The 25,016-nt window shown below is 36.4% G+C and overlaps 1 protein-coding gene across 5 annotated transcripts in view; it reads left to right on the top strand.

The window, feature by feature from the left end:
• Nucleotides 1–25,016, top strand: part of CDK19 (cyclin dependent kinase 19) — a 175,401-nt gene that overhangs the window by 58,403 nt on the left and 91,982 nt on the right. For all 5 annotated transcript variants that reach the window (XM_064597995.1, XM_045865317.3, XM_045865315.3 and 2 more), the window contains one exon: nt 6,946–7,021. In XM_064597995.1, the coding sequence (XP_064454065.1) occupies nt 6,946–7,021 (76 nt within the window). The remainder of the gene's footprint in view (nt 1–6,945; nt 7,022–25,016) is intronic.

The raw sequence follows: 25,016 nt of genomic DNA, 5'->3' as shown, positions 1-25,016 counted from the left end.
CAGGTTTTTAGTATTTCAGAATTATTTTAAAAGTCTGTTATTATTTAAACAAAAGAAATTTCTGATAATTAAAAATACTATGGTGTTGAACTGTTTATGAGTGAAATGGTGTGGTGTCTGGGTTTTGTTTCAAAATAATCAAGAGGGGGGTAGGCAGTGGAAATAAGACTGGCCATGTGTTGATGATTTGTTGAAGCTGTGTGACAGATACGTAGAATATCACTGTATTTTTTTGTTCAGTTTTGGAAAATTTCATGATAAAAAATTTAAAAATATTATGGTATTATATAATAAAGGAAAGCATTCCCAAATAAAGAATTGTTATTATTAGGCTGGCTGAATACTGAGTTCATGATATTGAATAACTCAGAATGATACCGACGTGAAACTAAGTGATCTTTTTTGGTTTTTGTTTTTCCAAATTTTTTATTCCATAAGAGGAAGGCTCTTAATCTGTTAAGCCCAATCATCACATATTAAAAGAAAGGGATAGGATATTGCTTTATGTACACATTCTTGAAGAAAAGTTTGCTGGTAAGACTCAGGTGTTATATTGTTTGAAGAATGTCTTATTGATAACACCTAACTATAAAAACTGGTAATATTGTACCATCTTGGATACTATATCTCTGATGATTTCATTATTTTGAATTCTACTCTTAAGGTTTGGAAAAGGAAATTTGACGAATTCATAGAATAGTTTGTCTTCTTAAGGGATGTGAGAGAGAAGTGTTCAGAAATTGTTCTGCCTTTTGTCTTTTCTTCCTTCTCTGTCTCTCCCCCTACCCCCCTCTTGCCTCAAGTTCTTTTCTAGACACCAAGAAGGTCATCTTTGTTCTACTTCCTCTAATCCAGTATCACATATGTAGGCTCAAGTCCTTTCCATCTGAAACTACTATGGTAGTTCCTAAGTAAACATCTTTAGGGCATCTCTCTTTTGAACTTCTCAGATATTTTCATTTTTGATTGGAGTTTTTCTTTCTATTGAAAAGAATCATTTGTGAGCTGAAGGGCCTCCTGAGATCTGCCCAAGTCTTGTTCTTTGTGGTATCATCCTTCCCATCAGCAAGCTCAGAACCTCAGACTTCTCCTTGATTCAGCCTTCTTGATCTTCACTATTTGTTAACTTTGTCCTGCCAATTCCCTTTTTAGAATGACTGTCACCAGTGTTCCTTTTTTTCTCCAGTCTTACTGTTACCACTCTGTTACGGAGAATGTTGGACTTGGAACTGGAAGATTTTGTCTCAGCTCTGCTTCCGGCTGCTTGCCTAGCTTCTTCATCTTTAAAATGAGGAGGGCTTAACAGGGTCGTCTTATACCCGTTTTGGAGCTAACATTCTATTATACGAATCCAGGTCCTTACCTGCTCACACTTACATTGCAGTCACCTCCTCATTGTTTTTCATACCTTTAATTCAGTCCTTCCTAATGAGATTAATCTTCATACGTAACTTTCATTGCCTGTAGAGTAAAATCTTATATTTCCTGGTCTCTATTTATTCACGCCATCATCTCTCTGGTTAGTGGTGTTCTCATTTACACAATTGGACAAAGTGGCGACTCCATCCATCTTCAGAGTCTTCCTTTCTTTCACCTACAGAATCAAATTGTTTACTAAATTCTGTCAGTTCTGACTCAGAAATGTCTTTTGAATCCATATTTGTTCTCTTCTGCCACTGTTCTAATCTAGTTCTTCATCTTCTCTTATCTGGACTTTTGACGCAAACTACCAAATGTTTGCTCTGCCACCAGTTTCTAGTTACCACAGTTATCTTTCTGAGCTAAGATCTGTTAACTACCTTTTCTGTTCTAAAAACCTTTTGCTCCACACTGTTGACATATGAAACACAAGCTTTTTTGCAGGACTCATAGGGTCCCTTCCCTTTACTTTTCTAACCTTGTCTCTTGCTCCTTGTCATCCTGCCCCAGCTTCAAGCCATACTGAATAGTAGCACTTTCCGGAATATGCCTCTGTTATTTTTCTCATGCTGTACTTCTGCCTGCAATTCTCTGACCCCTTCATCCCTTCTCTGTTTGGGGAACTCCTCCCTTAAAGGCATCACTCATGGAGTTACCTTCCCTGAAGCTCTGAAAGAAACATTAGTCTCCTCCTCTCTGTGTCTGTTATGCATACATCCTGGGTTTAGTGGAAGTCATATCAGAGTTATTTGTTTATATTTCCCACTCACCCAGAATCTCTTTCCAGGGGGATTGTGAACTCCATGATATCTAGGATAGTCAGTCTCTAATTTTGTTCATCCTCAGAGTTTGGCACAGTGTTGGGACACACAATATTTACTCAGTAGGTTTTCGTTGGTTGATGTAAAATAAAATAGTAAGCCTCTTCTGTTTTCCTTATAAACAATGAGAAAAGGATTTTAACCCTATTAGTTTGAAGACTAAAATTTTTTTAGATTTATTTATTTATCTTAGAGAGTGAATGAGCAGGGGGAGGGGCATAGGGAGAGGAAGAGAAAAAGAAGCTTCAAGCAGACTCCCCAGCACTGAGAGCCCCACGCAGGACTTGATCCCAGGACCCTCAGATCATAACCTGAGCCAGAATCAAGAGTCAGACACTCAATGGACTGAGCCACCCAGGCGCCCCATGAAGATTAAAATTTTTATCTCAGCCTTGCTTGAGCTTGAATTTCCTCATCTTATCTTGAAAGATGCTTCTAATTTTTTTGTCTGTCAGAGATCCTTAGGACCAAAGATGCCCCAGGGCTGATCTGGACACTTGGTAGTAGTATTGATAGGAGTCAAAAAAGCCTTGGGCCTAATTATGATGATAACAGATGGGGTTTTGGCCTATAGTTGTACATACAGGCTACCGAATGGTGCTTCACCTTGCTAAAAGTGACTAGAGGCTGGCCACCAAGTTTGGACATTATTGAAAGGCATAAGACTATCTTTTTCATTAAACCAGTTCCTAATATTTTATTCAAGAGATGTTCCTGAACTTGCTTCTTTAAGCTTGAGAAATTCTTTCCTGAATTACATTTAGATTCTAACACTGATACTGGTTTTCTGCCTGGGATCAAGCTTTCATTTTAAGGCAGAAATTTCTACAATTTGTACAAATACGTGTTCTTATATTTTCTACTATCTATAGAATTGCTTGCATCACGAGTTTTCCAGAACATAGTGTCTCAGATGGAAAATTTAATAGAATTGCAGTCTCTTCCAAATTTATTTTTCTATTTTGTTATTACATAATGTTCTTGTTGAATAATTGTTTTTCTTTGTCACTGCTGAGAGTGAAGCCCACATGGTTTTGATATACATTGCAGCCATATTCATGTGAAATGTCTTTGAGTTAAAAATTTACATATTAAATATATACATGTTTATGCTACAAATTTATGTATTTTTGATTCTCCTGGATTTATTTGGTAACCTCCTTTGATTATTATCAATATGCAGTTGCTCTAACCATAGTATCTAATATGCACTAAAATTTAGAAAGCTGTTTCTCTGAAGGCTTTGGAATTGCTTTGTCTGCCTTTAATACAGTAAATAATAAAGTATTTTTATTTAGAAGTTAATTTATTTTTTTTTTTAAGATTTTATTTATTTATTTGACAGAGAAAGAGAGACAGCGAGAGAGGGAACACAAGCAGGGGGAGTGGGAGAGGGAGAAGCAGGCTTCCCGCTGAGCAGGGAGCCCAATGTGGGGCTCGATCCCAGGACCCTGGGATCATGATCTGAGCTGAAGGCAGACGCTTAACCGACTGAGCCACCCAGGCACCCTAGAAGTTAAAGTAATTTAGAAATAAGGTCATTTTAAGAAAGAACAAGCTGCCTCTAAAAGCCAGACTCTCATAGCAATGTAGGTGGGGCAGGTTTACCTGCTTTTCAGCCTTGTCATGTAAAAGAACAAATTATTCCTTTACGATACTTAATGTTATGTGTGCCTGAGACACCTAAGCTGTGGGGTATGAATTGTCACTACCCCTTAGAGAAAGTTCCCAAGAGGGGCAGCACTCCCATACGTTGAGAGCAACAAAGCCTCTCTGCCCACCTGCTAATCATTGAAGTATTTGTGGGCATTGTGGGAAAGAATGCATCTGTAGTTTCCATAACTAAGGTGTTGGCATCTGACCAAAGACTGGCGCTAACATAGTGCAATGGTGAAAGTGAGTCCCATGTGCCCTCCGGGATCTGCCACTTCTTCATATGGTGAACCTCAGAGGTGCTGCATTATCACTCATCGTCTGACAGTTAATATACAAGAGAAATGGTCATGAGATACCCACTTTCTTTCATTTTCAATTTCAAAGCTGCAGATAAACCTTAAGTTTGCAGATCTTTGAGTATTTTGCTAATTTAGCAGATAGAAGTTATATTTAAATTTATTAAGTGAAATAATTACTGGGTTTGTTCCTAGATCCCATCCATAAAATTCAGAGTAAAGACCTATGCGTCAGTTTATTCTGCTTTCAAATTCCTTTGACAGCCTGGATGTGAAATTCAAAAGTCATTAATGTGATGTGTTAATTTTGCACTTTTTGACTTACTGCAAAAAAAAAAAAATCTTATAGTTTCCATAGCAACAATAACCTATCCAGATTGTGTAATATTCTTTACGGTATTAAAAATAAAACCATGCAATTACATGAGCTTCTGGAGCACTTCATTTAGGGGAACTGGGGATTGAAATATTTCTGTTTTAAAAAATTATGATTTCATTGAAAAATTTCCAGAAAGCTTATATAGTTTTGTTTTAATAAATTTAACAAATTTCTTAAAAATTTAGCAATAGTACTTGGTAGTTAAATTAATTATTAAATGTGAAATTTGCATCGTGAGCATTGTGTTGAACATCTCAGGCCTAAGTGCCCTCACACACATGTTCACACATACATTTAAGGTGTGTGTGTCGGGGGGAACATTTGGCTTTAATTACATTCAGTCACCTGCTGTTTGTACTTCTTAATGGCTTCTGGGTGGTCTGAAAAAAGTCTAGCTTTATGTTTGGAGGGAACAGGATAGAGAAAAAGGAAAAAGTGATCACTTAAGCTCTCCCTAGTTTTGACTTTGCTTTTTAAAACATGTCTAAGATAATACTTTGAAGATACTAAGGATTATTTTAGTAGGTGACTATTTTCAGCATGTCAAATTATTTTGGCTTTTCTCTTTTTCCCTCTAATTCTAATTTAAAAGACAATATAATATAATATTAGCACTAAAGTTAATTAACATAAGTTCCTACATTTTAACACACTAATTTTCATTTTTTAATCATCTTCAGCATATGTCTAGATGTATGTATATTTTTATATGGTATAATTTGTGTATTTTCTCACTAATATATAGTAAATGTTTTCCATTTTCTGATGATGGTCATGAATATCATTTTAATAATTGCATAACAGTCTATATCCTTTTGATATATCTGGTGTGTTTTCTGTTTATCAAAATGCTGCTTAATTATTTCCTGAATGCCATATATTGGAAGAAAAATATGGATATAATTTTCAAACTGATTGTGGGGGAAAAGTAACTATAATTCACTTATTTGCCCAAACCATAGATGATTGTGAAAATCTTCAAAAGGCATGTAAAATGTTTTAAAATAACAAATAACCTCTTAAGCTGCTTTATTTGTGGTGCACCTGGGTGGCTCATTCAGTTAGGTGTCCAACTCTTGATTTCAGCTTAGGTCTTGATCTCAGGATCTCAGGGTCTCGAGTTCAAGCCCGGTGTTGGGCTCCATGCTATGTGTGGAGCCTACTTACAAAACTGCTTTATCTGCTAGTAAACACAGAATGGGGAAGATAAGGAATAGGTAAGTAGGACAGATGTGGCACCGTTTAGGTGCTATCATTTGAGAAAACCATCATGACATGATGAAAGTTTGCTGAGGCTCCAATATAATCAAAAGACAAAACTCATAGGTGTGGATGATACTCGTCTTATCAGAACAACCCATAATATGAACCACATTTCTGACATTTTGCTATGTCTGGTTCTGGTGTCAGTACCCTGAGGATACTGTGTTATGATACTATTTTTTTTTTTAAGATTTTATTTATTTATTAGAGAGCATAAGTTAGGGAGAGAGGCAGGGGCAGAGGGAGAGGGAGAAGCAGGCTCTCCGCTAAGCAGGGAGCCCAATGTGGGGTTTAATCCCAGGACCCTCGGGGTATCATGACCTGAGCCGAAGGTAGACACTTAATGACTGAGCCGCCCAGACGCCCCTCATGTGATACTATTTTTTTATGGACTGTATCACCATTATTGAACTGATGTCTTCCCTTGGTTGAGCACCCTGGTAATTACTGGGATTTCCCAGAATTCCTAACCCTGCCTACATTTTTTGGAAAATTCACTGTACCTACTAGGTTTTTCCTAGAGTTCTTGAGAATGAGATGTTGGTGGCTAGAGTTTTAAAGACTTTCCAAGGCTTTTGGTTGAGGTCTTGAGGCTTTTGAATGTCCCCTATCCTAGGTCAGAAGTAGGGTGTCCCAATGGGTTGACATATTTCTAGAGCCCATCCCTCCTATTAAGTGGTTCTTATACTGTGAAATTACTTTAAACAAATATAGAAGTTTACATCTGTCATTTATTTTTGTAGTTAATGTTTATAACAGAATGCTTTCATAGATTACAGATAATTAAGACAGGCGTAGAATTATCTTGCAATATGCTTGGGTTTATATTTATGCTTGTTTACTTTTTGAAAGTAGTGCTGTGTTTAGTATCCTGTTTCAATTTTGAATTTTGTGTTTTGGCTCTGTCTACTGTTTTCATTGTAACATGAATTTTTTTTGGTATTTCATATTTCTGTAGTTGTAATATTATCAGAAGCAGTAAGCAATGCATGCATAGTGAGAGTGTTTATATATCACTGAGAGACTAGAGTATTTTTATTGTTTTTGTAGTTATGATTTTGAATCTGAAAACAATGTTTAGAAAAAATAATATTTTTTTGTTTGTATGCAGAAAAGATGAAAAGGAATATGCATTGAAGCAAATTGAAGGCACAGGAATATCCATGTCGGCTTGTAGAGAGATTGCAGTAAGTGGATATCAATATGTTATTTATTTTGTTATTGATATTGGATGATGAGTGATATTAAAATGAAATAGTTTCATATGTATTCCATGCATAATTATTTCAAAGGTGTCAATTAGTTTAATATTTTAGATAAGATGAGAAAAGCTGCCTAAACTTTTTAATTACTTGAAAGTCATCTTTAAACATTCTCAGTGATATTTAGGATTTATAATCTTAGGAGTACTGAGCTACATGATGATTTAATTAAATTATGAATTAATACAATTCATTAATATAATTAATCAGTATAACTAATCAATAATTATATTGATAATTAATCAGTATAATTGATTGACATATTGATAATATAATTCATTATTAATACAATTCATTGTTAAAGTAATAATTTGATTAATGTCTATTTTTCTTGTAATTTTAAGACTGATACATGTCTACAGAGAAAGGGGTGATATTAGATATTAGATATTATGCATATTAAATATTTTTTCTGTAATACATGTTTTAGTACTAGATTTTACTAGTTGCTAGAAAAATACGGCTATCATTATAATAATAGGATAAATCCTTAAAGAAAGATCATTTCTTTTTTTTTGTCTTTATATGACATACTTGTGCATTTAAGAAATGATTGTCTATAAGAATTCCTAACATTTACTGAATGTTTACTAGGTACCAGGCTTACTAAGTGCTTTCAAGAATTAATTAATTTACTTTTCACAGCAATCATATAAAATAAGTACTTTTAATATCCCCACCTAACATATCAGTAAACAGAGGCGAAGCCACGATTATGGCTTAGAAGGCTTACCATTATATTACCTTTAGTTCCGTTTCTTATTTTAGTTCTTTAGTTTCTTCTTGGGGCTTTATCATGATATCACATCAGTTAGGGATTTCTGTCTCTAAATTGTTAAATATTTATATTGTCTATATCCATTAGGTATTTCCGTTTCTAACTTGGTAGCTGTACACATATTGCACACGGTTCCGTGTTTCTGCCTCACCCACATGGAAGTACGCCATCACCGTTCAAAGAAATGTGTGGTTCAAAGAACACAGGGGCAGGAAATCTGTAGACCTGAGTGTCTGTTGGCCTGAGTGGCTAATTAGCCATGAGTACCATTTTCTTTATTTGTGAAATAAGGGAACTATAAGGTCTCTTCTAGTCATAAATTCTTTGCTTTCAGAATGGGAGCTTCTCCCTAGACTGTGCACACTTTAAGGGGCAGAAACTTTGTCTTTTTATCCCCAGTTCCTAGCATAGTGCCTGGCACATAGCAGGTGGTCCATAAATGTTTGTTGAATTAATGAACAAACAGAACAAAAAAATTCTACTAGCAGTCCATGATCCTAAGTTTGCTTTAGAATATAAATATATTGTTTAAAAACTCCAGTTTGGCAGTTTTCTATTAATTATGAAATGGTATTTGTAATGCCTTGCCAGAATAAGCATTTTTGGTAAGTGATTTTTAATTCCCTAAAATTCTTAAACATATTATCTCAACCAATATGAATATGGTGTACAATTTTGCTATTATAGCGTACCATCGTTTAGTATAGCATTAATTCACTTTCTATGAGTTAATTGGGAAAAAAGTTGATATTTAAGGTATTAATTATTAGGAAATGAAAACCCAGTTGTAGATGTTGTTTTTGAAACAGAGACTTCTCTATGATGAGGAATCCATGTGTTCCCTTTTCTCTACATCCTCACTAGCATTTGTTATCTCTTGTCTTTTTGATGATAGTCATTATACAGGTATGAAGTGATATCTCATTGTGGTTTTGATTTGCATTTCCTTGATGATTAGTAATGTTGAGCTCCTTTTATGTACCTGTTGACTATTTGTTTGTTGTCTTTGGAAAAATGTCTATTCAGTTCCTCTGCCTATTTTTTAATTGGATTTTTTTTTTACTATTGAGTTGTATGAATTTCTGATATACTTTGGCTATTCTTGTTTTTTCTTTTAAAATATTTTATTTGAGAGAGAGCAAGCATGAGTGGGGGAGTGGGAGGGGCAGAAGGAGCAGCAGACTCCATGCTGAGCAGAGAGCCTGATGCGGGGCTTGATCCCAGGTCCCTGGGATCATTACCCGAGCAGAAGGCAGATACTTAACTGACTGAGCCACCCAGGTGCCCCTATATTTTGGATATTAACCTTTTATCAAATATAAGGCTTGCAAATATTTTCTCCCATTCTGTAAGTTGCCTTTTCATTTTGTTGATTATTTTGCTGTGCAGAAGCTGGAAAAGCATGACCCATCCACAGTCTTCATCTTTTTATCGAGAATTTGCTTAATAGACCTTTAGGAAGTATGCAGTTTCTGGCTTGAATAGTATTTTATCACTACCTGAATGACCTAACCCCAGTGTTATAGTGATTTTGACATAAGTTGAGCATGGACGTTATTATGTAGTGGCTAAGTGCATATATACTTTGTACCTTATAAGCCTGCTAACACAGTTTTATAATTACTGCTTTATGTAGTTGTCTTTCAGATCATATACAAGGAAAATAAGTTACAAAAATACATTTATGCTTTTTTTTTAACCCATGTTTTTACCTTTACCAGTGCCCTTTATTTTTTGTGTAGATGAATTACTGTCTATAGTCCTTTCATTTTAACTGAAGGTCTCCCCTTAGTATATTTTTATTTTTTATTTATTTTTAAAGGTTTTACTATTATTATTATTATTTTTAAAGATTTTATTTATTTATTTGACAGAGAGAGACACAGTGAGAGAGGGAACACAAGCAGGGGGAGTGGGAGAGGGAGAAGCAGGCTTCCTGCTGAGCAGGGAGCCCGATGTGGGGCTCGATCCCGGGACCCTGGGATCATCACCTGAGCCAAAGGCAGATGCTTAGTGACTGAGCCACCCAGCGCCCTAGTATATTTTCATAAAACAGATCTGCTAGTGATGAATTGTCTCAGTTTTTGTATTTGAGAATGTCTTACTTGCTTCTTTGTTTTTCTTTCCTCACCTGGTTCTCCTTTGATTTCATAGGATAATTTTGCTGGATATAGAATTATTTACAGTGTTTTTCTTTCATCACTTTGACTATGTTAATCCACTGCCTTCTGGCCTCCCTGGTTTCTGATGAGAAGTCAGTTGTTAAATTTATGAGAATCTCATGTATACAAGGAGTTTTTTTCCTGCGACTTTCAAGATTCTCTTTTTGTCTTTCTCTTTTGACAGTTTGACTATATGTGTGTAAGTGTGGATCCTATTTGGAATTTGTTGAGTTCTTGGATGTATAGATTAATGTTTTTCATCAAATTTGGAAAATATTCAGCCATCATTTCTTCGGATATTGTTTCAGCCCCTTTCTCTCCTTTCTCCTGAGACTCACATCATGCACATGTTTATAGGCTTGTTGGTGTCCCATAGGTCTCAGAGGCTCTACTTATTTTTCCTAATTATTTTTTTTCCCTATTTGTTGCAGACAGGATACTTTCAATTGCCTACCTTCAAGGTTGCTGATTCTTTGTTCTGCCAACTTGGATATGCTGCTGAAATTTTCATTTAGTTGTTGTACTTTTCAACTCCAAAATTACTATATGTTTCTTTTAATAGACCTTATTTTTTGGAGCAGTTTTAAGTTTACAGCAAAATTGAGTAGAAAGTCTAGAGATTTGCCATATATTCCCTACTCCACACATGCACAGCCTACCTCATTATCAACATCCCCCACCAGAGTGGTACAATTGTTATAATTGATGAACCTATGTTGATACCCAAAATCCATAGTTTACATTAAGTTTCACTCTTGGTATTGTATATTCTATGGGTTTGGATAAATGTTTAATGACATGTATCTACCATTATTGCACCATACAAAATATTTCCACTGCCTTAAAAATCCTTTATGCTCTGGCTATTTATCCTATATACCCTCCCATCCTGCCTTGGTCCCTGACAACCATTGATCCTTTTACTGTTTCCATAGTTTTGTCTTTTCCAGAATGGCCTGTAGTTGGAATCGTACAGTATGTAGCCTTTTCAGATTGGCTTCTTTCACTTAGTAATGGACATTTCAGATTCCTCTATGTCTTTTATGGCTTGATAGCCCATTTCTTTTTAGCACTAAATAGTATTCCATTGTCTGGGTGTACTATAGTGTGTTTATCTGTTCACCTACTGAAGTACATCTTGGTCGCTTCCAAGTTTCGGCAATTATGAAGAAAGCTGCTGTAAACAGTGTGTGCAGGCTTTTTGTGGACATAACTTTCAGCTCTTTTGGGTAAACACCAAGGAGTACAATTGCGGGATTGTATGGTCAAAGTATGTGTACTTTGGAAGAAACCACCAAACTGTCTTCCAAAGTGGCTGTACCATTTTGTATTCCCACCAGCAATGAATGAAAAGTTACTGTTGCTCTACATCCTTGCTAGCATCTATTGTTGTCAGTATTCTGGATATTAGCTGTTCTAAGTATCTTATTGCTGTTTAATTTGGGACTCTGCTTTAGCCTTCATATCCTGCTTAAGAATTTAGAGTCTTTTTTATCTATTTCCTGGACATGTCCACAGTTTTGCACTTGGGCATAGTTACAGTCTTTTTTTTTTTTTTTCTTTTTCCTAGTTACACTCTTTCCTACCTGTTTCCATTTATAGAAAATTCTGGGATATGCAAACTTATCTATGGTAGTAGATAGTAGATCAGTGACTATTTGAGGATGGGAATGGAAATGGAAATATTACAAAGCAGTATGAGGAGTCTTTGGAGACGATGTAAGTCTTCATCACATTGTCATGATGGTTTCATGGGTGTGTAGCTATATCAAAACTCATAAATGGTATGCTTTAAATTTGTGCAGTTTATTGCACATCAATTATATCTCAGTAAATTTGGAAGAAAATCAATAAAGCTGTATGGGTTTATTAGTGGACAAAAGGTCTGTACATGAAGAATTTGTAAAAATCAGTGGATCATAGCACAGCTGGAGGGATAGACCTTGAATAGGAAATGGAAAAGCTAGTTTATCCTCTGAAACTGCAGTGAGAGAATAAATGTTGCTGTCAACATATGTCCATTTGCTAGGCGGATGATGAGGTAGTTACATTCTTGTGTGCCTCTTTTTTGTGGGTGTGGTGTTAAGTGATGAGCATTTGAGGTAATTGATGAAGGATATGTGAAAATTTGCTGATCAAAGATAAGGTTATAGAAGCATTGTAGTCCACCTAAAGTAGGAGATGAGTCATGGGACCAGTCTGCGTGATTGTATGGTTCTCTTCATTCACAGCCCAGTGTGAGAAGCAGAATTGGATTTTTCTGTTTGATGTGGTAGAAGGACAGAGAGTGTAAGGTGGGTGAGAGTCAGAGAGGTGAAGAGGGACTGGACTGATAGATCCAGGAGATGTAGACAACACCATAAGTTAAAGAGTAGACAGAGCTTGTTCTCTGCCTTTTTTCTTTTCTATCCCATGATATATCTAACTCCTAGTATTTTCTAGTTCACATAGTCTCACCTAGGTAAGAGGCTTTTGATATGGAGAACGCTAGGAACATTTCCCTCTTCACTCCAAAATGGTGGGACTGTTGCCCATAAAAGAACTTCTGAGAGCAGGGTTGGAGGATGAGAAAAGAAGTCAAAGAACCTACAGCCATGGAAAGAACTTGGAAGAATTTGTACAGAATGGGAAGAAGTTTAAGAACTAAAATGTGTTATTAGCTCAAGTCTCATTAATAAAGAATGTCATATCAAATTTAAATTTCGTTTGAACCTTATTTATATCTTTGTATGGTGCTTTCCAGTTTACAATATGCCATAGTTGGGAGTAATTCTGCGTGATGAACATATCAGGAACATATGAACATTAGCCTGAGGTTACAGGGAAGTTCTAATATAAAGTTGATTACCTTTGGGGCCTATGTAATCATAAGATTGCTGGATTAGAAATGTGGTAAATGGTGTGCCTGGGTGGCTCAGTCAGTTAAACATCAGACTCTTGGTTTTGGTTCAGGTCATGATCTCAGGGTCATGAGATTGAGCCCCAAGTTGGGCTCCGTGTTCAGTGCACAGTCTGCTAGAGATTCTTCCCCCCTCTCCTTCCATCTCCCCCCAACCCTCCCTCCCCCCTGTTCATGGCTCATGTGCATGTGTTCTCTCTCTCAAATAAATAAAATCTTAAAAAAAAAAAGAAATGTGGTAAATGTCATTAATTCAAATCTTATTCATTTCCTTCCTGATTATGAAATTCAGATATGTTCATTACAGAATTCTCAGGCAGGGGGTGCCTGGCTGGCTCAGTCAAAGGGCATGTGACTCTTGATCTCCAGTCCTGAGTTTGAGCCCTGCATTGGGTGTATAGATTACTTAAATAAATAAGTAAATAAGCTTAAAAAAATAAAAATAAAAATTCTTAGTATGGAAAAAGGATGTTAAAAGCATCTGTTATGCTAATTTAGAAATAATCATTATTAACATCTTGTGTATAGTCTTCTAGACTTTTTTCTTTGCAAAAATACAGAAGATTTTTTCCCATAAGAGTGGAGATTCTATTTTTTTTATAAAATGTAATTTTAGCTGGAGTGATACAAAGGTAAATTTCAACTATCAAAATAAGTTGGGGGGCGCCTGGGTGGCTCAGTCGTTAAGCGTCTGCCTTCGGCTCAGGTCATGATCCCAGGGTCCTGGGATCGAACCCTGCATCGGGCTCCTGGCTCCTGGCTCTGTGGGAGGCCTGCTTCTCCCTCTCCTACTCCCCGTGCTTGTGTTCCCTCTCTCGCTGTGTCTTTCTCTGTCAAATAAATAAATAAAAAATCTTAAAAAAAAATAAGTTGGTGGAGCATTTATTAATCATGTTAGGTTCTGCAGGCTGTAAGAAAGATTTAAAAATATAACCCTTGAGGGGGCACCTTGCTGGCTTAGTTGGTAGAGTCTGTGACTCTTGATCTCAGGGTTGTGAGTTCGGGCCCCATGTTGGGTGTAGAGATTCCTTAAAAATAAAATCTTAAGGGGCGCCTGGGTGGCTCAGTTGGTTAAGCGACTGCCTTCGGCTCAGGTCATGATCCTGGAGTCCCGGGATCGAGTCCCTCATCGGGCTCCCTGCTCGGCAGGGAGTCTGCTTCTCCCTCTGACCCTCCCCGCTCTTGTGCTCTGTCTCTAAAATAAATAAATAAAATCTAAAAAAAAACAAAAACAAAACAAAAAAAAAACTTAAAAAAAAATCTCTATCTGTATCTATCTATCTATCTATCTACCTACCTACCTACCTACCTACCTACCTACCTACCTACCTACCTATCTATAACTCCTGAGTACTCTTCAAAAAATAGAGATGTTCCCAAAGAAAGTGAAGACAGACTGAAAGGAAAATTAGTCAGGGAAGTAGGGCGGAGGCATAGGCTGAGGAGGGAAGAGAAATAGGGAAACCTGACTTTCTGTCATACTTGCTATCTTCCTGACTGCTGGTTTTCATTTGCCACTTCCTCATTCACCTCTGCACAGTTTTGTCCAGATTCTATGTAACCGCCAGCAGCCTGGCATTGATGCTTCCATGGTGATGGGTGACAGGTGGGATCAGCTGTAATGTACTGTCCCTTGCAGTTTTTCCACATAGCACAGAGCAGGCAGGGTGGAGTGGCAGTTAACAGACTTGCCGTCATTTCTTCACCTCTCTTGCCACTATGGTTGTTTAACAGGCCACTATGTAAACTTCAGTAGAATGCCTGGAACTTTCCCCTGTCATCAAGGAATAAGCTTTTGCTTTTTAATTTTTTTTTAATTTTTAATTTAATTTAATTTAATTTTTTAAAAAAGATTTTATTTATTTATTTGACAGAGAGAGACACAGTGAGAGAGGGAACACAAGCAGGGGGAGTGGGAGAGGGAGAAGCAGGCTCCCCGCAGAGCAGGGAGCCCGATGCGGGACTCAATCCCAGGACCATGGGATCATGACCTGAGCTGAAGGCAGTCGCTTAACCAACTGAGCCACCCAGGCGCCCAGCTTTTGCTTTTTTAAATATATGAAATGCAATTGATAAAATGTACATTTGCTGTGGATTCCTTGAGAAGAACTTTAAAATGTCTTTGAGGAGGAGAGGGGGTGGGGGGATAGGTTAGCCTGGTGATGGGTATTGAAGAGGGCACGTTCTGCATGGAGCACTGGGTGTTATACGCAAACAATGAATCATGGAACAGTACATCAAAAACTAATGATGTAATGTATGGTGATTAACATAACATAAGAAAAAAAATCCAAAAATAAAAAAAATGTTTATGAGGAAGGCTCTAATTCTTACTACTATATTTCTTTTTATCAACCTTAAAACTATTTTGTTAAAGTTTCATGTATTGAAAATGGAGAAATACCCTGCTTATTCTCATTAAGATTAATTATATCCTCTCAATTGCTTTTATGTTGCATGGAATACAAATTTTTCTTTAAATATATGTCCAACTTTATAGAAGTATAGATTTGTGGAAATAGATGTGTAATTCAGGTATTTTACCGTTTCTATGAAGGAGACAAAATCAAAGTATAGTATTAAGTTTTTTGTGAAAACCACCAAGGGTAGAAAAGTTTTTTTTTTTTCCAGTAGACTTTTAAATGATTATTTAATAATTATTTTTATATAATGATAACTATATAAAAAGTTTGGCATGATTTTAGGAGACTAGAACTAAATAAATTATGTATGAAATTGCCTTTGAGCAAAATCTGTTTTTTGGTGTGGTCCTTGTGTTCTCCTTAGAAATGAACAAAAGTTTACTTTTGGGACTGAAGACTTAGCATAGATTTTTTTCCTCTTTAAAATGTGTTTTTTGGGGGGCGCCTGGGTGGCTCAGTTGTTAAGCGTCTGCCTTCGGCTCGGGTCATGATCCCAGGGTCCTGGGATCGAGCCCCACATCGGGCTCCCTGCTCAGCAGGAAGCCTGCTTCTCCCTCTCCCACTTGGCCTGCTTGTGTTCCCTCTCTCGCTGTGTCTCTCTGTCAAATAAATAAATAAAATCTTAAAAAAAAAAAATGTGTTTTTTTTCTTGCATTGATTGGATAGTGATAGTTATTACTTTTCTCATATATATAATATTTAGCTTTCTTGGCAAAATAAATATATTCTTGGTGACTCTTATAATGAAAAATAGAATCTTGTATGAGTTGGAGATGGGGTTTGGGATTATTTTAGGATGAATCTGAGAAATGGATATGGTGTCAGTTGATAGGGAAGAACCATGCTATAGCACTTTTCATTTCCTTTCAAGAGCTGAGAAGGTAGAAGGGGGCGGGTAAGAGGAGTCACAAGCAGATTCTTTTTTTTTTTTTTTTTAAAGATTTTATTTATTTATTTGAGAGGGAGAGAATGAGAGAGAGCATGAGAGGGAAGAGGGCAGAGGGAGAAGCAGACCCCCTGCCGAGCAGGGAGCCCGATGTGGGACTCGATCCCGGGACTCCAGGATCATGACCTGAGCCGAAGGCAGTCGCTTAACCAACTGAGCCACCCAGGCGCCCCACAAGCAGATTCTTCAGTCTTGTGGTGATCTATCTGCCTTACTATATATGTTAGGTCATGAGTCTCTTATAATTTATTATTGTGTGTGTGTGTGTGTGTGTGTGTGTCTGTCTGTCTGTGTGTGTGTGCTTCTATTTCAAGCCACTTTGTTTCTTCTGAGAAGACTAATAAATCTTTGTATTCTCAGAAGCTGATTTAAATACCTATTGTTTCTAGTGGTAGAAAAGAGGTGGGTCACCTGTAGGTTTCTGAGATTTTTTATAAAGGTGACTAAGGTGAGAAGGAACAGTTTTGGAAGAGATAATATTGGTTTTGTTCACCACTTTTTTATGTGTGTGTGTTATGGTGAGGGAAGATGGATTGATGTGGTAACATGAGTCATATATGTAACTGAAAACTGCCCCACTTTTCCCTCTTCCCCATGTCTAGGAGAACAGACTAGTTGGTTGGAAGCAGTGCCTTTAGGGGCCTGTGGTTTCTGTAGCTCCTTTCTCTCCGTGAAGAATGGGTAGGTAATTAAAGAGTTGGCTTTCTGCTGTGTCAGTATCCTCCCTACCAAATAAATCAGTTATTTCCATTCTAAAAATATAAAATGATTAATTTCATATTCCTACTCTAATTAGATTAGATTTAATTGGCTATTCCCTATTTTTAGTGTTGTTTATTTTTCTTTTAAATAGTACTGAAGCAAAATTATACTAGTGATATTATGCAGAGTAAAGGACTGAAAATAAATATGATAGTGGTATGCAAAGGGCTTATCTTAGAGCCTGAGTGTAAATGCACAGTAAATGGTTTTTATTACTATTATTATTATTATTATTGTTATTGATAATAACAACTTTTTCCTATTTAAACTCTAATCAAAGAAAATATAATTTTTAGTTGAAATTGTTTTCACTGTGGTCAAAGTAAATTATTTTTAAGAATCTGTGCATTTAATTTTTAAAGCTTATTATTATAGAAAATACTAAACTATAAAATTTAACTTAAATTTGGTAATTATAGATTCAGAATAAGAGATTGAAGTGGAGAGGGGCACCTGGGTGGCTCAGTCATTAAGTGTCTACCTTCGGCTCGGGTCATGATCCCGGGGTCCTGGGATTGAGCCCCGCATCGGGCTCCCTGCTCAGCGGGAAGCCTGCTTCTCTCTCTCCTACTCACCCTGCTTGTGTTCCCTCTCTCGCTGTGTCTGTCTTTGTCAAATAAATAAATAAAATCTTAAAAAAAAAAAAGAGATTGAAGTGGGGAAACTTCAAACACTTTTTGAAAATATGCCTTCGGTTTCAGATTGTAAAGTGAGAGAGACTATGGACTTTGGATTCAGATAGACTCGGAGTCGTGTCTAGACTTCACCATTACTCCTGTATGTCTTGGGCAAGTTGCTCTTACTACAAGGACCCATTTTCTAGGTAGCTATAGAAATGAAGCTATTTTAATTAATTAATTATGTTGAAGTATAATCGGGATTTAAAAATGAAGCTATTTTAATGGAGGATCGGGTTATATCTTGATTTGCTTCTAGGGCTGGCATTTCCAAGGAAGCAGCCATGCAGCAGTCCACAGGTTGCCCAGATTTCTCAGATTCTCTGACCCTCTGAGCCTCTTGCTAATGTTCCAGGCCATTCTCAGCTCTACCTTGGAACCAGAATATCAGCTAAACCGCATGAAATCTTTTGACAAGGTGCTTTTTTTCAGATATGTTCAAGAATCTTAAAAGTTCTTAGGAGGAGGGGCGCCTGGGTGGCTCAGTTGGTTAAGCGACTGCCTTCGGCTCAGGTCATGATCCTGGAGTCTAGGGATCGAGTCCCGCGTCGGGCTCCCTGCTCGGCGGGGAGTCTGCTTCTCCCTCTCATGTTCTCTCTCTCTCAGTCTCTCTCTCAAATAAATAAATAAAAATCTTAAAAAAAAAAAAAAGTTCTTAGGAGGAAGGAGTTGCCCATGAGAGCAGAGTCTCACCCTAGCATAAATTTTAGTGGTGCACACTAAATGTGCATCTAAGCTCTTGGGTTAAAATATGGCTAATTTCTAATTATATTTCTAGTTCATTCTTCAGACTACTTATTCTGATTTATTTGGATTTGGAATTAAACATCCAATCTCTTTTTTCTTTTTTGGCCTAATAAAAATTATTCATTCTATAACCAACTATCAAAGTATCTGATTTCTGTGAACCTTAGTTTCTTCATATCTAAAATAGGATTAATGGTACCTACTATCACAGAATTGTGGTAAGGATAAGTTAAAGCACATAAACATTTTAGTTCATAATCAGGTCTCAGTGAAGGTTAGGTTTCCTCCTTTCTTTTAAGTTGAATTTGTTAATGTGATGGAAAGGTAGGTTTTAGTGGCCTTAGCTTTGATCAGTAATAATAAACGGGGCCAGTAAATACACTTTTAAAAATTCAGTTACTTCATTGTGGTCTGTGAATGCTGGATTATATTTAAAACATACTTACAGCAGCAGATACAATTTTGCCCCCACGCCCCTATTCCTTCAAATATATGGGTCAATTAACAGAAATTGATCACTACTCTTTGTAACATAGCATTGCTTGCTGAGAGAATACAGAACAGTTTTTTTCGGAAGATGGAAGTCTTTATTTTATTTATTTAAAAAAAGATTTATTTGTTTATTTATTTAGTTGAGAGAGAGAGCGTGTGAGCAGGGGGAGTGGCAGAGGGAGAGAATCTCAAGCAGACCCTGCATTGAGTGCAGAGCCCAACGTGGGGCTCAATCCCATGACCCCAAGACCATGACTTGAGCCAAAACCAAAAGGCAGAGGCTCAACCAACTGGACCATCCAGGTGCCCCTGTAAGTCTTTATTTTTAAGCCAGTTGTTTGAAATGCCTTATGCTTCAGGGAACACTGATGTAAGTCATGCCCAGGTTACCAGTCTACTACACCAAAACCTATTTAGCCTATAGGTAACTGAGTTATGGTACTCTAGTATTGCAGTACCTGAGAACTACTTATAACATTGTTTTGATGGAGAAACATGTTCATAATTAAAATCTTATATGTTAGGCTATATCTTGCCTTGTCATAGTTTTCTAAAAGGAAACAGGCTCTTCACATCCAGGTCACTGACTGGGGGTCTGAGACATTAGAAACTAGAGTAGGGATTGGGGAAGATTAGGCGTAGTGTCAGAGGTTAGGGGGCTTTAGCAATCAGAAGAAGGGATAGAAATTGTATTATCCAAGCAGTGAAGATCAGGGACTAGGATTTTGCCTGGGAGGAATAAAGGAGGGAGGGGATAATGAGGGAGCTGAGAAGGCTGGGGACCTGGGAAGCAGCTGGTGGGGTTTCAGGAAGTAACCAGGTAAAATGAGGAATGGAGGTACTTGGTCAGTCAGTAGCTGTCTTGAATCAGTAGAGAGAGCTAGTGAACAGGGTAATCTAAAGTGATAGGGATCAGAAACAGGGAAAGCCCATAATTAGGGTTTTGATACAATAACACGAGATAGCAAAGAATTTCGCATAATTAGGCAAAGAAGTTTAGTTACTTCGAGTACCAGTGGATTATCATAATGACATAGTCTCATATTATTATTCTGTTACTTTGGCTTTATATCTCTTTTTCTGGTGACATAAGCTCTTCACATTTTTAATATAGGTCTTTGACTTAAATAACTATCAGAATGGTGCAAAGTCAAGATGAAGTAGAACTTTAACAGATACAAACTAGAGTTAACAGGCTGCACTTTGAAAGGATGAAGATTATTATTCAAAAGCAGATAATTCTATTTTTTTAAAGATTTATTTCTTTTAGAGAGAGAGTAAGAGAGTGTTTGCAAGTGGGGGAGGGGAAGAGCAGAAGCAGAGGGAGAGGGAATCTTCAAGCAGACTCCCTGCTGAGCATGGAGCCTACCGTGGGGCTCCATCCCAGAACCCTGAGATCATGATCTGAGCTGAAATCAAGAGTCAGCCATTCAATTGACTGAGCCACCGAGGCACCCCCAGATAATTCTGTATTATTATAAAAGGCAGTATATAATGGGAATGGGATAAACTGATAAAACATAAATGTTGGTTTACAAACTTCTGAACATACTCAGCAGCTCAGTAATTTCAAAGTTTGATAAGGCTACTTAGAAGAAATTCATTCTAATTGATTGCAATTTCTACAGTTTGTAGACTTTACTGATATTATTAGACAATATAGCATTCAAATAGTTGAAAGTAAATTAGCATTCGAAACAGAATAACTACCAGAGGATTAAAATTTACCCAAGATAATGCTAGGTATTCTTCATAGTCAAAGTATATCAAGAAAAGAAAAAGATATTTGAAAATCTTATTTGTAGAGTAGTAAATAACTAAGGTTTGAGTTCAGACTGCTTTGTCACCTTTTTTTCTCTATAAGTTCTAATTAAAAACAGAAGTTTTTTTTTCTCCTTCCAGATTGTCTGCCTTTCTGCTAAGTGTGCTGTACCATCTTGTATTAAAATAATCTGATTAAGAAACCTAATTTTATTTGTGGTTTTGGCCTTTGTATGTTGCCAGCATGGTGTATGGTGTTCATTTTAATTTATTCCCCCTCAGAAAGAATTCTTAAAGTTAGGTTTTTGTTTTTGCTTTTTTTTAAGTACCGTCCATGCTGGGCATGGAGCCCAACACAGGGCTTGAACTCACAACCCTGAGATTGAGACCTGAGCTGAGATCAAGAGTTAGACGCTCAAACAACTGAGCCACCCGGGCGCCACTAAAGTTAGGTATTTTTAATCCAATAGAAAAAGAGTCTTAAAGAATTAAATAGGAACTTAAAAAAAAAAGTGAAACATTATTGGCCAATAAATAAAAAAGATGCTCAATTATGTTGTCAGAGAAATAAAAACTAAAACCACAATAAGATATACTTTTTGCCCACCAGATTGGTAACAGTATCCAGTATTTGCAATGATTTGGAATACTAGAACTGTCATATAGCGCTAGTAGAATTGTAAATTATTATATTACAACACTGAGGAAAACAATTTGTTTATCTAGTAAAGTTAAGATGCACATGCCTTATTACCCAATAACTTCATTCCTAGATGTAGATGCTGTAGCAGTGCTTCTCAGCCCCAGTTGACCTAATTAATTCCCCCTTTATAAGAATTATTGTATAGGTCTATTTACTACCCTGAACTGAAATGCATAGATGATATAACCTATTTTCATGCATACCTAAAAAATGATGATAATCCTTTATTATAAAAAAAGCAAAAGAAAGTAATTTATAATGAAATAACATATTTAAATATATAAGAATCAGGCTTTTTTTTTTTTTTTTAAAGAGAGGGAAGAGGGGGAGGGACAAAGGGAGAATCTTAAGCAGGCCCCACACCCAGCACAGAGCCTGACACGGGGCTCAATCTCACAACCCTGAGATCATGACCTAAGTTGAAATCAAAAGTTGGATGCTTAACTGAGCCACCCAGATGCCGCGGAATCAGGCATTTTTATTATGATATCTAAATGCTAATCAGATCCTAGCTGCATATCTAATTGTGAAACATGGAATTGGGGTGATGCAGTATGTGGTTTTGGGTACCTTTGAATTAGCGCTGTTTTTTGTGTTTTGCGAAATGTATACTGTGGTATATATAAATTAACCTGTGGGCTTCACAATTCCATAGGAGATTCTGAAAAGAAGTTCTAATTGTTCCCCAGATTCTTACCTTGGGTCTGGAATGTAAGAGTGACGCTCATTGGCATGTTAGATAATATTTTTATCTTGTCATTTGAATTTTCACTTCACTTCTTTTTCTCCTAGTGTTTATCCTATTTCCTGTTTTCTCTTTTTATTTCTGCCTTATTTCTTATGTGTTTTCTTTTTTTCTACCCTTTGCCAATAGTAGATGTTTCACAACTGTAGCCACAAAGACTATCCTTGTTTTATCTGTTTTTCTTCTTATCTGGGACTGTCTTCCTATCTGTTCAGTTATGCAAGGTATGTAGGTTCATACTCAGAATTTTCCCAGAGGCATAAGGAAATCCTTTATAATATAAATAATGCTCAATTAAGTTATTAATTAATAATTTGAAGCGCTTTTTTGAAAACAAAAATTAACAAGCCATTGGACTTTTTGAAATTGAGATTCTCATTGTTGTGGGTTTTTTTGTTGTTGTTCATATACTAGCATTTTAAAGGTATTTTTAGTATAGATTCACCCTGCCTTCATAATGTTTAGGTCAGGGATTGTGTCTGATGTTTTCACTCTTGAATTTTTGGAATCTGTCTAGTACAGTGCTTGGAACAAAGTGGGCTCTTAATAAATTATTGAATAAAAGCAACAGTTTGAATTTGTTACATTAACAGTATTAACAGTTGTGTTTCTTCTGAAATTTTCCCAGTAGTAGAAGATTTAAAATTTTCTACTTAAGCTAATTATTATTTGAAATATAAAATTAAACTTTGTGGACTATTTGTATTATCTGAAATTTAGGATCCTTTCTGATTCTCCTTCCCCTAACCATGTGTGACTTAATGGATAAGTGATAGAAATAATATGTATATGAATAATTATTTAAATAAGTTGATTTTTCATGAAATATTTGAGTATCTGTTGTAATCCAGGAAGAAGAAATGAACAAAATTTTTCCTATTCCCTTAAAAAGTTTATAGTTTTGGAGGACACAGATAAGAAAACACAGATTTCAACACAATATAATCAGTGCTATGACAGTTAAGCAGAATGCTAGAAGAACACATAGCCCATATGTGGGAGTCCGGGAGGGCTCTATAGGGATTTTGTGGTAGTATAAGTCTGAAGGACACTTCAGGAGCTGTCTGGGTAAATAAGGGAAGAAGTGGGAAGAGCATTTGGCCTAAGGAAACAACAGGTAGGAAGGCCCAGAAGTGAGAGAGAGTGAGCCTGGATGATGCTCTTAATTTTATGAACAACTATGGAGAAGTACACCGTTTTAATTCTCTTAAGCCTATCAAATTATTAGTTATTGTAAGAGCATTATATAAATTTCTATTGTGTTAAGCAACTGAAATTTTGGGGTTTAATTACTACAGTAGCTCGGGTCACCTTCAGTAATGTATGAATAATAAAGTTTCTATCCAAAGTTGAAACAAAAAATTTGTGTTAAGGATAATTTTTAAAGTAAACAATAGATGAACTAAAAAGGATCATCTGAGTATAAGAAGATAGAGAGGGAACATGGAGATGGAGGGTTGTAAATGAACTATACTTCCATCTATTATACCAGAAAACCAATAATGTTTAAAGTTTTTTTTTTTTTTAAGATTTTATTTATTTATTTGACAGAGAGCAAGAGTGAGCACACAAGCAAGGGGGAGCAGCAGAGGGAGAGGGAGAAGCAGGTTAACCTCTGAGCAGGGAGCCCGATGTGGGGCTCGATTCCAGGACCCTGGGACCATGACCTGAACCGAAGGCAGACGCTTAACCAACTGAGCAACCCAGGCGCCCCCAATAATATTTAAAGTTAAGTCAAGAATTGTGATATAAACACTTAGAGATAGGAAATAATCAGGAGAACCCAAACCAGAAGAAGTTAAAAGTAGTTGTATATAGGGAAGGGGAGGGATGATCAGAGGATTGTTTGATTATAATCTCTGCTATGTTGTTTTGTTTTTGAGCACTATAAGTATATTATTTTGATTAAAAATTAGATTAAAAGTTACTATATATCCACTAGAATGTCTAAAATTAAGAAGAGTGATCATTGTTGGTGAAGATATGGAGTAACTGGCACTGGTGAAAGTATAAAATGGTATAGCCACTTTGGTAAAAAACTTGGCAGTTTCTGATGAATTTATATATAGACCTATTGTATGACCCAGTAATTCCATCTGTAGGTGTATATATCTAAGAAGAATTAAGGCATACGAGCATAGGACACTTGTAGAAGAATGTTCATAAAAGCTTTATTAATAATAGCCCCAAACAGGAAACAATTCAAATGTCCATCAATAGGAGAATGAATAAACAATTTATGGTATATCTATAAGAAAGATTACTACTCAACTCTAAAAAAGAAAACTGATACAGTAACATAGATGAATGTCAGAAATGTTAAGTTGAATAACAGAAGCCAGACTCAAAAGAATACATATGGGTATGATCTCATTTATATGAAATTCAGGAATGACAGAAATATCTATTGTGATAGAAATCAGAATTATGATTGCGTGGAGTTGGGGGGAAGGGTTGGGTAGAAAGGGGCACATGGGAACTTTATGGAGTGATGGAAATATTCTCTGTCTTGATCTGGTTGATGGTTAAATAGATGTATATGTTTGTCAGAATTCAAGCCGATCACTTAAGACTTGTGTATTTTACTGTATGTAAATTTTACCTCAGTAAAATACTAGTAGTATAAAAAATACAAAATAAAGACTAGAGAGTTTGTGCATTAAGGGAACAAAAGTCTAATATGGTTGGGTTGAGAGGAAGAGTTGGGGGTAGGAATGTATGTTGGGCTGGGGCCATCTTGAATGACTTTGTAAATTACTAAGGCTTATCCTAAGAATATCAGGAAGCCATTGAAGGTTTTTAAGAGACAGTATTAAATTCGATTT

Source organism: Mirounga angustirostris, unplaced genomic scaffold (genome assembly GCF_029215605.1).
Source record: "Mirounga angustirostris isolate CCGP_5_RB_7025 unplaced genomic scaffold, mMirAng1.0.hap1 SCAF_8, whole genome shotgun sequence".
In the NCBI taxonomy this organism is placed as follows: Eukaryota; Metazoa; Chordata; class Mammalia; order Carnivora; family Phocidae; genus Mirounga; species Mirounga angustirostris.
Note: the sequence above shows the minus strand (reverse complement) of the source record. Positions and strands in the feature narration are given on the sequence as shown.